Source organism: Orcinus orca, chromosome 7 (genome assembly GCF_937001465.1).
Source record: "Orcinus orca chromosome 7, mOrcOrc1.1, whole genome shotgun sequence".
Lineage (NCBI taxonomy): Eukaryota > Metazoa > Chordata > Mammalia > Artiodactyla > Delphinidae > Orcinus > Orcinus orca.
Window position 1 is genome coordinate 29,965,849 of NC_064565.1, and position 16,189 is coordinate 29,982,037.

Sequence of the window (16,189 nt, forward strand, 5' to 3'; positions counted from 1 at the left end):
TAACACATATATATGGAATTAAAGAAAAAAAAATGGTTCTGAAGAACCTAGGGACAGGCCAGGAATAAAGATGCAGACGTAGAGAATGGACTTGAGGACATGGTGAGGCGAAGGGTAAGGTCGGACGAAATGAGAGAGTGGCATGGACATATATACACTACCAAATGTAAAATAGATAGCTAGTGGGAAGCAGCTGCATATTACAGGGAGATTAGCTCGGTGCTTTTTGACCACCTAGGGAGTGGGATAGGGAGGGTGGGAGGGAGACACAACAGGGAGGATATATGGGGATATATGTATAGCTGATTCACTTTGTTATACAGCAGAAACTAACACACCATTGTAAAGCAATTATACTCCAATAAAGATGTTAAAAAAAAAAAAGGCAATAGCTTTATCTGGGCATTGTAGGATATCCCAAAAAAGTAGAAAATGTGATCTCTGGCTTTGGTGAATTGGATGACAGAGCACATGAAGTATAAATAATAACACAAGGTAAAAGTTGTGTGTATGAAATTATTACTGCAATGCCTAACATAGATTGAAATAATTCACATAGAGATTATAGTGGGTTAGAGCACATAGAGAAGATCTTTTGCAATATTTGTACTAGTTAAGCTCATGCTAAGGTGCAGTAACAAATCCATCCCAATAATTCAGTGGCTTAAAGAATAATATACATGTTTATTTCTTCTGTAGCCATCCAGGGTGGGCTTTTAGTTAGCTGGGTGGCTATCTTCCATGGTTGGAAAGACATTCAGATGGACAGTTGTTTTGCCCCCCTTTCTAGGCAGCATCTCAGGTCCTTTAGGTCATCTATCTGAGACAGCCAAAGGGAAAAGAGCATCGGCAAGCCTGAATGTGCTTTTACGGTAAGTCTACACATCTCTTCCTCTCACATTATACTAGCTGTAGCTCAGCAACCAGGCTATACCTCACTGCAGGAGAGGCAGGGTCATGCAGTCTAGTGGTCCAGCAAAACCCTTGACCCTTCCACTGCAATGCAAGGAGGAGAAGGCCCTGTCCTGGTGGACAGCTGACAGTCTCTATCACAAATATGGAAAATCAGTGATTCGGAGGAATAAAGAAGAGAAAGAATGGCTTTATCCAGGCAGGAAGAACAATAAAAATAGCTTAAAAAAAAAAAAAAAAAAGGCTGTTGAACCTCATCAGGTCACCAATTCTTTATCTGATAAACAAAACCTATTCTAGAGTGTTTCCATCTTTTAAGCTTCTGTGGTTCTGGGAGCTAGCATTCAGCTGGAGCAATGTCTTCATGTTGGAAATAAGGTAACTCAGGTGGGTAGTGGGGGTCTTGAATAATCACTGTTTTTTTTGCTGGAGATTTTAAGAAAATCGAGTGACAGATATTGACTAAGTACCTACTACATACCAGACACTTTGCCCAGTGCTGTAGCGGACACAGTTAACTCATTCTTTCTGAGAAGAGATTATGGGCTATTTATGGGGAAGCTGAGCAGCATGATGAAAAGGGAAGACGACCAGTGAAGCAGAACGGGATCCATTCCCAGGGTTCCAGACCTCGCATTATGGGGTAGGACATGAGGTAAATATGAAATGACCCTTGAATATTTTTTACAAGATTTTTATGAAGAAAAAAAATCTGTAGCAAGAGCTTCTTTGCCTGTGATTTGTCACTGACAGTTGGAGACATGAAATTTCCATTCATTGAATGTTCTGATTAATTAACTTGGGGTTAACGATAGTTTTACTGCAAGTAAAAATGCATGACTCCATCCTCTATTTTATGAAGTAAAATTGGACCCTTGGGTAATTAAGGCATTTCACACAATTTACGCATTTCTATGAAAATGTATTCTCAGGTGTTAAAATCAGTTGAAAATTCTGTCGAATGTAGTAACTGCTGTTAACTCTTAGCCAGTCATACCTCTAATACATCCCAGGACTCTCATCTTTGGACATAATGGTTTTATTCTGACTTAATTTTTCCAGAGTTTTAGCTTTAAAAAATTTTGTGTTCTTAGAGAAATCACTATCCTGAGGATTTTGGAAAGAGAGCATTTCCAGCCATTTTCATGTTCAATTTTGGCTTCTGGATCACATCTTGTAATAAACTCGCCGCAATTATTTTTGTTTTGTTTTGAATATCTGCTTCAATTTACCTTTCTTCTGTAACACAAGACCTGGGAAGAGGAGTCAGGAGACCTGCATTTCAGTTGGCTTTGTCACGTACCAACTGGACATGTCCTTGACTCTGATGGGGTCTTGGTTTTACTTGTCTGTCAAATGAGAGGGATGAACCAGAAGATAGTATAGGCTGTACTCTCTTTGAAATATTACTCTTCTATATGTTCATGTTGGTTTGATTACTTTCTTTATTTGGTTATCAATCTGTTAGTTTAATTTTCATTTTTAAAAGGGTCTGTTTCCTTCAACATTTTTTTAAAGTATTGTCAGAAGCCTATTGGAACCAGCACAACCTAGGGTTCTTATTTAAGATGTAGATCCTTAATTCCTAATTTACTAATTCCATTTACGAAATCAGAATTTCTAAGGAAGTACTTCTCAGTCTTTAATGTCAATACAAGTCACATGGGTATCTTGTTAAAATGAAAACTCCAATTGGGTGTCCGAGGTAGGACCTGAGATCCTGTATTTCTAACAAGCTTACAGGTAGTACCGCTGATGTACCAACTGCACTTAATGGCAGCTCCTACTCAGCAGAACCACGTCTTGACTGGAGAAAGAATTAGACAATTGTGGAATGTTTAAGGTGTAGCAATTGTGGGTCATGTAGCATCTGCGTCATATAAAGAACAGTGTTGCAGAATACAGATTAAAAAATATAATGTGATATGAATCAGGTTCTCTTATGAGTACCCATGCCAGAGAACCATACTCACTCTTGCTCTGTTATTCTAGATCATGAGAATGTGTTGAAATTCCAAGTACCAAGCAGTAGGAAGAAAGAAAATTGTTTCCTTTTTACTGATTATGCTGTGCTACATGGTGTCCACAGGTCTTTTTCTCTTATTTCCCTTCCCCAGATTTTACAGACCCTGTAGCTGATATGATCACATTGTCCAGAGTCATGGAAATATGACCTCTTTTCTGATTCTGTGTGGTGATGAGTAACAAGATTGTTTCTGCTGAGGGGTGAAAAGGTCTTCAAACTCGTTTGCTTTCTCGTAAACAGCTGGCCTAGAGAGATCCTGAGAAGATAACTAACACCTCCTTGAAGATTAAATTTCTGCTAGTGCTTTTTTATTTTTTAAATTAATTTTTTTATTGAGGCATAATTGACACACATTTTATTGTTTTCAGGTGTTCATCTCTTAGTTTGATTTTCATTTTTAAAAGGGTCTTCTCCTTTACATTTTGAACAATTTGTGATTGGGTATAAAATTAGCTTACATGAATGTCCTTTTCCTCAATTGAAGTACTCAAAGGCAAAAATGGTTTTGTGGAAATGTGTGCATTTGCATGTTTAAATGGGATCTGATTTGTATTGTGCCAAGTACCATTAATGGCAATGATGTAGGCTTTGAAATGAAATTATGACTAAAAAATATATGTGGCATATTTTCTATGCCAATTAAAAAATATGCCTGGGGAACTTTCTTTCTTTCTTTTTTTTTAATTCCACAGATCCTGCTAAAATCTAAGAATCGTGTAGACTGATTTAGCTTTTTTTTTTGGCATGCATATAATGTTTATACCACTCAACTTTTGAACATCAGATAGTTTTAAATCACATTTCATTTGTAATAATAATTATAATAATCATAATGGCAGCTCACACTTACAGAATTCTTACTAGATGCCAAGCTATGTGTCAAGTGGTTTATATGAGTTATTCTTTTACTCTACTTTAAAGTCTCCATAGCCCAGCTGTTCTGTTTAATATGAACATATGGAAAATCTTAATGCTCAGTTGATAAAACACACACACACACACACACACACACACACGCACGAGCACACACATTAAACCACTGTGAGGAAAAGAAACAAGAACAGTCTTAAAAAACAACAACAACCCTGAAGCCATGTGACAGATTTAGCAAATTCTTTTTATTTACATAGAAATGTGTACACATACTTTCTCTGTACACAGAAAATTCTAAGTTTATATACATAGATGGTTCCCACATATTTTACAATAAATAGTATTTTAATCTTGTTTCTACATGAAAATAAAAAGATGTCTCAAAATATTTCACACCAACCACAAAATTACAAAAGCGCCTGATGAACTCAGAGCAAAAATTTCAAGCCTGTACTACCACACACTAAGTCTAGTACAATTTTTACAAAAGACAAAAACCAAACACTGTGCAGATATCACCAAGAAAAGGAAAGGAATGGAGATGCAAAATAGAGATGAGTGCTGCTGGCTTTTTGAACAATGTAGTAAGAGCATTTTTGTTGGTTAGGGCTGGTCTTCCTTTAGTCCTCAATTTAATGTTTTACTTTAACTGATATTTTTCAGGTAAGAAGGGGGAAAAAAGTTAACGTCTATTGTAAAAAAGAGTAACCATTCCATGAGTCTTACAGGTTCTAGAAACCTTTGTACTGGTCAGCCAGACTGTCTTTCTGTGCTAATTCAAAGACCATCCAGTTCTATGACACAGGATGACTGTCGACCCCCTCAGAGAAGATGAGGAGGACAGGGTTGTGAAGCAACATTATTAGGAAGTCATCTCAAAAGACTGATGAATCATGCATCTTGGTTATTAACACTTAATAATAATTAGCAATGTTTAAATATACTCTTTATTTCCACAATTTGATCCCTCATGTAAATAATTAAATGCAAGGAGAACTTAATCTAAGAGGCTAGAAATAATGAATAGATCATCCCAGAATTTCCTCCTTCCAATTCCAATTTCTTTCCCATTCTAGCCTAGGAAACAATCACTTGCTCTCAATTCAAGAGTTGTTCTACACCTGTATATAAAAATCATACTACCAAATGAATAGAATGAGGTTAAAGGGTGAATACAGATTTATGATATTTTTGACCACCTCACAGCACTGAATTTGACAAAACAATCTAAAAACATCCTGATCATCATTATTGTTGAACTGACTTACAATATATCCAGATTTGCTTTCTTAATACACTAATGTTACTACTCGCATGAGAATCCTGAGGCTGGTGACCAAACCAGGGCTAAGTGTTTAAATCCCACTCTACTCAATCACTGTGGCACTGTAACTGCACACATGAGTTTGGAAACAAATTTTACCCCTTCATCTCTCATATCAGTGACAGCACAGATGTGGGAGAAAAGACAGCAATAAAAAAAGAATTCAGTGTCAGAAATGCAATTCATCTACCCAATACGATCTTTTCAGTTGCTTTACTGCATCTGCTATTTTTAAGGTAATCTTCCAAAACATACTTCAAAGGCAGGCTCACTTCAAGAGCAATGTTTATCACATGCATAATTCGGTTCTTTCCTGTTACATGTTGCTACCATCGACTCTTAGAGAAACAACAATACCCGGAGGACTTAGCCATCCTATGTGAGAGCGATGGCTTCATACACAGTTTTACTCTTTAGATTCAGGTACTTATGATCGAAACAAACACAATTCACATTTAAAGATGTTTCTTTTTCTTTTAAGTTTGAAAACCTTATAGGGAATGAAGGTTCACTGCCAGAAACAAAAGGGATCCTTTACCACGAAGAGCTGGGCTTGGTTCTTGGTCATTCTAATTGAATATATATTTGTCCTTCCTTTCTATCGGCTGTAGAAAGATTCAGCCAGAAGATAAGTATGGAGTCTCACTATGGTAATTGTAGTCAGGACAGACCTTCTGCACAAGTTTATAATCAACACTGTAAAAGGCAATGTAGATGCAAATGACCTTGAAGGGCTTGGAACACAACCAGGAAACGTGGCTCTGAGTCTGCTCCTGGTAGCAGATCTTGGACGGGTCGAAGTTGCACAGGGCAGTCTTCTTCGCCCGATCTGTTTTTTCATACTCAATGCGACAATTGAAAGATTTGGATTCCTTGGTCTCCAAGGTAGACTGTGGGGAAACTTCAAATTCCACCACTTTGGAGGGGGGTACCAAACTCACTGAAACATTGCCCAGGCCTGTGGAATTATGTCGGAAATAAACACTGAAGGTTCCATTTCCATGGTCAACGATCTTCCCCGTGATAAGGAGGTTGAGCTTAACAGTTTTAATGTTGGAATGGAAGTCGCCCCATCCAAACATTTTCTTAAATTTTCCCGTTTTCACTATTGGCCTCCGTTTAGTTCTTGCCAAGGGCTCCTGAACCTCCGTGATATTGGCCAGCCAATCCCAAAAGTTCTCCAAGCTGTCCGCATACGCCAAGTGCCCGGGCTTGGGGACTGGAGACTGTTTAACAAACAGACGCAGAGGATTGATGATCCTTGAGTGTACCACGTTTCCCACCAGTGTCCCGGCAGCATCTTTGTCTTCCCAATCCAGCCCTTCTGTGGCATGCACCACCTTTTTACTGTCACAAAATAGCTGTTCGAAAAGAAGAAAGAGAAACACACTTTAGGTTAGGCTTTGAGTGCCTTTTTTTTTTTTTTTTTTTTTTTTGCGGTACGTGGGCATCTCACTGTTGTGGCCTCTCCCGTTGCGGAGCACAGGCTCCGGACGCGCAGGCTCAGCGGCCATGGCTCACGGGCCTAGGTGCTCCGTGGCATGTGGGATCTTCCCACATGTGTGGGAACCCGTGTCCCCTGCATCGGCAGGCGGACTCTCAACCACTGCGCCACCAGGGAAGCCCCACCATGTTAATTTTTGTAATTTATTTCAGTTCCTGCTAAATAGCATTTCACACACACAGCTGGGCTCCACAGTGTAACAAGATGACCATTTAATTCAAGCAATGTAAATCCGTGAGTACGAAAACGGAAATGATGAGATCAAGAAAAGAGTACAGTTGGCTCTTTGTATCTGCAGGTTCTGAATCCAGTGGATTTGACCAACACTGAATTAAGTTAAAAACAAATGAAAACCCCCTCCAACACGCCCGCCCCCAACCAGATATTTCCAAAAAGCAAAACTTGAATTTGTCATACTCTGGCAACTATGCAACTATTCACATTGTATTAGGTATTATGAGTAATCTAGAGATGATTTAAAATACACAGGAGGAGGTGCATAGGTTACATGCAAATACTAAACTATTTTATGTAAGGGACTTAAACATCCCTGGATTTTGGTATCCAAGGGGATCCTGAAACCGATCCCCCATGGATATCAAGGGTCGATTGTATTTCATTTTAATGCGTTGATGTGGTTTTAGTCTCTGTTCCCTAATCTTTACAATTCAATCTTCCCAGACTGGGGGAAATAGTATATTTTGGTCTCTTATTTCATAAAAATATTAAATTTGTAAGATCTTTTTTTTCAGGTAGAAAACAACTCTAGAATGCTGAGGTTTCTACCATGGAGCTAGAAACCACCTGAATATAAGATATTGATAAGACTCTTAAAATATTTTTGCAGGTACTAAGGGTATTATTGTATTCAAAGCTTATGTCACATAATTTCATAACTTCTGATATAATTTGACTTCAAATTCTGTAACGAAAAGTAGTGTGAATAGGAAGTTCTACAAAAGTTTTAGTTGAAAAAATATAATTTCAAATTTAGCTGCCTTTATAGAAACAGAAATAAACTGGAAATGTACATTTTGAATTAATTAATAGACCTATTGTTGATAAATTAAATTTTGTTACAACTGAATAATACCCTGAAAGACAGGATTGCCAGGAAAGAGTCATGTGCATGTGTTTTATGGATTCCACAGTATTTTGACTCAAATCATACCCACTGAAACATAGCACTGTATTTGCATTTGATTTTTATTATTCTTTTTGTAGTGTAAGAGTCCTCATGATTTCTAAAAATCACTTAGCTAAGTCAATATGAATTTTGAGGGACAGAATCATAATATATGAAACTGTTGCCTGGAGTGAATATTTACGGATGAGTTATAAAGTCTGGAAAATAGAGGTTTCTAGTGGAAACACAGATAGCCTCTTATCTCGAATGGCACAAAGCACTCTGGTAATGATTCTCTGGAAAAGTGTCAGCAAGATGAAAAGGATGAGAAAGAAGTGGGGCTGTGTTTATGTAGTTTCCCCAACCATTTCAAACTTGGCAAAGCACCTGGTAAAACCAGTCTCAGATTGTTACAAAAATTATTGCTTTCAATACAATTTTGAAAAAAAAAGCTTGAATTATTAAGATTGCACCTGACTACATGGTAGAGTTTAATAATATGAGGTTACATTTTATATATTCATAAAAGTTTTGAGTTCTAATAGAGTTTTGTGAGAAGTGTTTTCATCTATAGCTTGTACCCAAACACTTTAGAGGAGGAGTCCAAGGACTTAAATATATGTGTAGATTTTTCCTGTTTTTGCTTTGGTGGGGAGGGAGCACATAATAATGTATTGGTCCCTTTGATTAATTTCCCGAAGGCTTTCCCCCACTCAGGTCTGGTATTTTTAGAAATTCTTTTCTCTTTACTTAAATTACGGAGGTTTGTCAAACTGCATGCTGCATGTTCTTACTGTTTTGGAAACCTAAATCCGTACTACCTCTTCTTAGGGGCTTACACATCCTGAGTTGATGCTTCTTTCTCTCTCCTGGCGTTAAAGGGCTGGCATATTCACCAGGAAAGGAGGTATCATTGCTCAGGATTTCTGGCTTAAAATACTCTGGGTATTTCTGATACTGTAACTAGCTTTCTGTCTTTGAACACTCTTAATTATAATGTGCACAAAACCTCATTCAGATCAACTGGTCATACAGCTCATGAAGGTCAGTACAGGCTCCAGATATGACTTGAGTTTCCTGGGAACTGATGCAACCTGGTCCAAGTGACTTGTCCTGTTCTCTCTCCAGGGAGACATTCAAGGACACATGGGCAGATAAGAAACCCCTTGCTGATCAAGGTCCAATTTCTCTTCTCTCTGATTATGATTCTTGCTGTCTATTATCTATTGTTTTGCCTGTTTCCAGTATTTCACGAGATGTGCCTTGCTTGGTCATTGCTGACAGTCACAACTACCGTTCCTGAGAATCACTGGTACTCAAGCTTCTCCTTTACTTCCTGATCTCAACTCCCCTATTTGTACAACTTCCTCACTTCTTCCCTCGCTCCTGCCTTTCTCTCTTTCATAGGGTAAATTTCCCTTTAGCTTGCTTTTTCAAAACCCCCCAAATCTTAATTCTTACTTTTACACACCATGCTCCTGATGAATACTTTATTAGCAGAATTAAGATCCATTTTCCGTTCAAAAATATTTTTTCACTTACAAGTATGACAACACTCTTCACTACCAGGAGAAATATGCTCTTTTTTTTTCTTAAAATGTTTCTTTTACATTACACATTTTCCTGAGTTTTTTCTGCCTGGATCCTTTTTCTTGATTTAGTCCTGTGCCTTATTTTTCTCCTTCCTTTTCTGTTATTGAAAACCTACCAACATTGAACCCATTGTTCAACAAGAAGTCTTCAATCATGTAGAGTCTCAAGTTAGCTGGTATTAGCATATTTTAGAATACATGATGGGCCCCCTTATGAGATAGACATTATGAGATCCTTCTCTTATCCCTTGGACTTCTGATGTGATGGTTCTGAGATTAGTCAATAATAATTACTCAAAAAGTCATTTATTGACTTTTAAAAAAACTGAAGATTTTCTTTGTAGTAACATGGTGTAGCAACTTGACCCAAACATATGTGACTCATCCTAAAGAAATATGACTGTAAAAAAAAAAAAACCTAAGCTTATCAAACAGATACATTAGATATGATTATTTGCTTTTAGAAAGGCTCTTCAATTCTTCAGAAAAGATTCTCCAGATGAGAATTTAAAATGAAATTTGATTCCTAAAAAATATATTCTAACATAATACTCTTCAGGTTCAAACCTGCTCAAGGAGCCCTTGATTTTAAGGTTGGCCTATCTAAAAATAATCAAATTTAACTATTAAGCACAGATCTATAATTGTTCTCTCTTCCAATGAAAAACAGTCACTGACAGTTCCTTAGACAAAAAAAGTAGACGGATGTATCTTTTAGTTTTTTTGCTTTGCCCTAGACCATCACATTTGTCATTTGCTTTGATAACATTAAACAAGGTGAGAAAAGCTGTGAATAACTTCATCTGTTTTTTACTCTAAAATGCATGGGCGGTTCTTACAAGTACTGATTTCCAAATCTAAACCCAAATTTAAAAAAACTATTGGATGATGATGTATTGGTAGAAGAGTATAATTTAAAGGGTAAGTATATTTCTAGTTGTCTTAAAAAGCCAACAATTGTACCTCCTCTCCCAACTTCCTCTCCCTTTGGTGTAACTTGTTCAGCCTTCTCCCTGGAACATATTCTTAAAGGCATGCATCACTGCTGAGAGGGCACCCTCTCCTAAACAGGTCTACAAAGACAGTTGTGAGACCAAAGTCCCCAGGGCTCATGCTTCACCTCAAAAGACCTAACCAGGGATGACTGGGGTTTGGATCAACCACAACCCTGCCTGCACTCATCCATAAACTCCCAATATGAAAGCAGCATGGTGGAAAAAGCATAGGGTTTGGTGCCTGATGACTTCATCACCCCCTTAGCTTGAAGTATTTGATGTGAGCCCCAATTTTCTCACCTTCATGTCCTTTGCCAGTTCATTGTAAGGACTAAATAAAAGAATGGATGGAGACTTCCCTGGTGGTCCAGTGGTAAAGAACCTGCCTTCCGCTGCAGGGGATGCAGATTCTATCCCTGGTTGGGGAACTAGGATCCCACATGATGCGGGGCAACTAACTAAGCCCTCGTGCCACAACTACTGAGCTTGCATGCCTCAATGAGAGAGCCCGCGTGCCGCAAACTACAGAGCCCGTGCTGCAAGGAAAGATTCTGCAGGCCTCAACAAAGATCCCACGTGCTGCAACTAAGACCTGACGCAGCCAAAAAAAAAGAAAAAGAATGGATAGAAATTACTGAGCCCAATCTCTTGCAAAAGACGTTCAGTGACTGCTGGCTCTTGCGTGGTCCAAAGTGCAGTCCCATGCCTCCTATCCAAGAATTGTTTTCAAAGGATTATATGGATTCTCGGTCTCCAGGAAACTGATTAGTGGTTAATCAAGCAACTTGTTCAGTGCCATATGATACATTAACGAGTAGAAATTGACCTTCTCAACCCCAGAGCATCAATCAAATGCTGCCTCGTGTTTCCAGTCTTGCTGACATCTGAGTCATACCCATATCACAGGGACAGGTGAGCTCTTTCTGCCAACAAAATGTGTTTGTGGATCTTTTATTCCAACCTACGAAATGAGTCAGCAAAGGATCTGAAAGTACAATGTGTCTGGCAGGTGCCCTCATTCCTATATAGACAATTTCGGTGATACAGCCTGCTGGGAGAGGACCGTAGGTGGTTCTGAGCCTGTGGGCAAACCACTCTGTCCAAGGCAAGGTTGTTAGATGTTATCTGCAAAACACAAGGCTGTATCCCCCATTACTTTTGTACTTGCTGGGGCTTCCTATGCTAATATCAGTATCACTGCTATCTTTTGTCCCACCATATTACAATAATAATGCAAAAACGTTTAACGGCATGCACAAAATGGAGTTTAAAAAAGGGAGAAAAAGAGGAATTGCTGTGTTTTATCTGTTTGAACATTCCCTGATTTCAACACATTTATCAAAGCTTAAGTAATTTATGTCTTGGCAGGGTGTATCAATTTCACAAAGCACACACATTAGCTAGATACAATGATATCATATTAGCTTTTTCTGCATCTTAGAGAGGAGCTCAAAAAGATTAATAAAACCTCAAACCCTCATCAATTAAATGAAGCAGGTGGAAGGAAGGAAATAGAGGAAGAAGACTGTATTTCATTTCAGTTCTTTTGTTTTTAGGGGGGAAAAGGAGCTGACAGGTTCAAATCATTCATCATAACAGGCTGGAGTTGAATTTCACTGATAATTAAATGCATTTTTTTCCAAGAGGCAGAGAGGGTGCAATGAATTTTATAGTAGCAGATGTGAGAACTGTCACGAATTATGGAAATAATTTATAAACTAAAAAGCATCTCCCTTTGCAAATACTATACCAGAAGATCTTTTTTTTCAACTGTATTTGTTATGTATTTTTCAATAAACATTTTATTTTAGAATAGTTTTAGTTTACAGAAAAGTTGTGTGGTACAAAGAGTTACCAAATACCCTGTACCCAGTTTCCTATATTGTTAACATCTTACATATTACACTTGTCACAACTAATGATCCAATGCTTATACCTTATTACTAACTAAAGTCCATACTTTATTCAGATTTCCTTAGTTTTTCCTTAATGTCCTTTAGCTGCTCCAGGATGCCATCTAGGGTCCCACATGACATTTGGTCATCATGAGTTTTTAGGCTTGTCTTGGCTGCGACCATTTCTTGGTCGTTCCTTGTTTTTGATGACCTTGAATGTTTCAGAGAGCACTGGTTAGGCATTTTGTAGAATGCCTTTCAATTAGAGTTTGTCTGATGTTTTTCTCATGATTAGACTGGGCCTTGGGGAGCAAGAATACAGAAGTAAGGTGCCGTTTTCATTACTTCATCTCAAGGGTACATGCTAGCAGTGTGACTTAATCACTGTTGATGTTAATCTCTGGCTTAGGTAGGGAAGTTTTTTTTTTTTAAGTTTTGCTTTCAGAATTTTCACAAGGCTTGTACATTTTTGTTATTATAAGCTTAGTTTAATTTACATTTAATGCAGCGGCACTTGGTTTAGGATTTTTTTTAAATGTCAGGAACTCTCAAGCATTTCAATTTATAACCCTTTACCACAATGTAAGACAACAGTTATATTTTTCCTAGTGAAACACTCATTTTTTATTTTCTTTTCCAACTTTATTGAGGTATAATTGACAAATGAAATAGTAATATATTTAAACTGTACAACACGATGATTTCATATATGTTTACATTGTGAGAGGATTCCTACCATCAAGAATTTAAGTAACACATCCATCCCTTCACATAGCTACCTTTCTTCTTTTTTTTTTTTTGGTGAGAATCCTTAGGATAGGGTTCTTAGTAAATTTCAATTATACAATACAGTATTATCAATTACAGTCACCATGCTATACGTTAGATGCTCAGACCTTATTTATCTTATAATTTAAAGTACATGTCCATTTCTTTTAACAATAAACAGGCTCCAAGTTTCAGTCAGTGCTAAATTCCTTACTTGGAGGTCTTGTGCTTGGGGGTGGCAACCTTAGCGGACTTTGTGTTTCAGCCTTAAACCTCCTAAGAGCTGTTGAAGGTAACAATAGTTATTTTTTGGGTTCTAGGACAGTCAGACCTTTGCCATAACTGTGGTGTAACACTTTTCTATTATCCTATATAATTATTACAATATATATTAATGCTTTTTGATAATGAACCAAGTATGTTCTGGGTAAATAACAATATTTTGAAATAATGCATGTTTGTCTTTATGTTTATAGGTGCGTGAAGATATGCTAACAGGCAACAAATCTGACTAATGTCTATGATTTTCACAAGAACTGATGAATGCTCTAAATGAAAGGTAGAGAGGACTTTCAAGATGATGGAGGAGTAAGACATGGAGATCACCTTTCTCATCACAATTACATCAGAAATACATCTACACGTGGAACAACTCCTACAGAACACCTACTGAACATTAGCAGAAGACCTCAGACCTCCCAAAAGGCAAGAAAGTCCCCACGTACCTGGGTAGGGCAAAAGAAAAAACAGAGACAAAAGAATAGGGACGGGACCTGCACCAGTGGGAGGGAGCTGCGAAGGAGGAAAGGTTTCCACACCCTAGGAAGCCCCTTCTTGGGCGGAGACAGCAGGTGGCGGAGGGGGGAAGCTTCGGAGCTGCGGAGGAGAGCACAGCAACAGGGGTGCGGAGGGCAAAACGGAGAGATTCCCGCACAGAGGATCGGACCGACCGGAACTCGCCAGCCCGAGAGGCTTGTCTGCTCACCCGCCGGGGTGGGTGGGGGTTGGGAGCTGAGGCTCGGGCTTCTGAGCTTAGATCCCAGGGAGAGGACTGGGGTTGGCGGCGTGAACACAGTCTGAAGGGTCTAGTGCACCACGGCTAGCTGGGAGGGAGTCCGGGAAAAAGTCTGGAACTGCCTAAGAGGCAAGAGACCATTGTTTCAGGGTGCACGAGGAGAGGGGATTCAGACCACCGCCTAAATGAGCTTCAGAGACGGGTGTGAGCTGCGGATATCAGTGCAGACCAAAGAGACAGGCATGAGACGCTAAGGCTGCTGCTGCAGCCACCAAGAAGCCTGTGTGCAAGCACAGGTCACTCCCCACACCTCCCCTCCCGGGAGCCTGTGCAGCCGCCACTGCCAGGGATCCAGGGACAACGTCTGGGGGGAGAACACATGGCGTGCCTCAGGCTGTTGTGATGTTATGCTGGCCTCTGCTGCCGCAGGCTCGCCCCGCATCCATATCCTTCCCTCCCTCCCCCCGGCCTGAGTGAGCCAGAGCCCCCGAGTCAGCTGCTCCTTTAACCCCCTCCTGTCTGGGCAAAGAACAGATGCCAGAGGGCGACCTACACACAGAGGCGGGGCCAAATCCAAAGCTGAACCCCAGGAGCTGTGGGAACAATGAAGAGAAAGGGAAATCGCTCCCAGAAGCCTCAGGAGCAGCGGATTAAATCTCCACAATCAATGTGATGTACCCTGCATCTGTGGAATACCTGAATAGACAATGACTCATCCCAGAATTAAGGCAGTGGACTTTGGGACCAACTATAGACTTGGGGTTTGCTGTATGTGACTGACTAGTTTCTGATTTATATGTTTGTCTTCGTTTAGATTTTAGTACTTGTTGTCATTGGTGGATTTGTTTATTGGTTTGGTTGCTCTCTTTTTTTTTATTACTTTCATTTTTTATTTTAATAATATATTTTTTAACTTTTTATTTTAATAACTTTATTTTATTTAATTAAAAACATTTTTTTCCCTCTCTATCTTTTTTTTCCCTCCCTTTTCTTCTAAGCCATGTGACTGACAGGGTCTTGGTGCTCCTGCCAGGTGTCAGGCCTGAGCCTCTGAGGTGGGAGAGCAGAGTTCAGGACACTGGAACACCAGAGACCTCGTGGCCCCACGTAATATCAATCAGCCAGAGCTCTCCCAGAGATCTCCATCTCAACGTTAAGACCCAGCTCTACCCAATGACCAGCAAGCTCCAGTGTTGGGCAAGCTATGCCGAACAACTAGCAAGACAGGAACACAAACCCACCCATTAGCAGACAGCCTGCGTAAAATCATAATAAGTTCACAGACACATCAAAACACACCACTGGACTTGGTCCTGCCCACCAGAAGGACAAGATCCAGCCTCATCCACCAGAACACAGGCACCAGTCCCCTCCACTACGAAGCCTACACAACCCACTGAACCAACCTTACCAACTGGGGGCAGACACCAAAAACAACGGGAACTGTGAACCTGCAGCCTGTGAAAAGGAGACCCCAAACACAGTAAGTTAAGCAAAATGGGAAGACAGAGAAACACACAGCAGATGAAGGAGCAAGGTTAAAAACCCACCAGACTTAACAAATGAAGAGGAAATAGGCAGTCTACCTGAAAAAGAATTCAGAGTAATGACAGTAAAGATGATCCAAAATCTTGGAAATACAATGGAGAAAATACAAGAAACTTTTAACAAGGACATAGAAGAACTATAAAGCAAACAACCAATGATGAACAACACAATCAATGAAATTAAAAATTCTCTAGAAGGAATTAATAGCAGAATAACTGAGGCAGAAGAATGGATAAGTGACCTGGAAGATAAAATAGTGGAAATAACTACCGCAGAGCAGAATAAAGAAAAAAGAATGAAAAGAATTGAGGACAGAGGGCAGACAGCAGAAGCAAGAAGAACTATAATCCTGCAGCCTGTGGAACAAAAACCACATTCACAGAAACACAGACAAGATGAAAAGGCAGAGGGCTATATACCAGATGAAGAAACAAGATAAAATCCCAGAAAAACAACTAAATGAAGTGGAGATAGGCAACCTTCCAGAAAAAGAATTCAGAATACTGAGAGTGAAGATGATCCAGGACCTCAGAAAAAGAATGGGGGCAAAGATTGAGAAGATGCAATAAATGTTTAACAAAGACCTAGAAGAATTAAAGAACAATACAACA

General features: G+C 39.3%; 1 protein-coding gene across 1 annotated transcript in view; it reads right to left on the minus strand.

Moving 5' to 3' along the window:
* Positions 1–4,041: 4,041 nt before the first annotated feature.
* Positions 4,042–16,189, minus strand: part of NXPH2 (neurexophilin 2) — a 108,499-nt gene continuing 96,351 nt past the window's right edge. Inside the window, exon 2 of the mRNA XM_004284492.3 lies at positions 4,042–6,496. Coding sequence (XP_004284540.1) covers positions 5,753–6,496 — 744 coding nt within the window. The 3' untranslated portion in view covers positions 4,042–5,752. The remainder of the gene's footprint in view (positions 6,497–16,189) is intronic.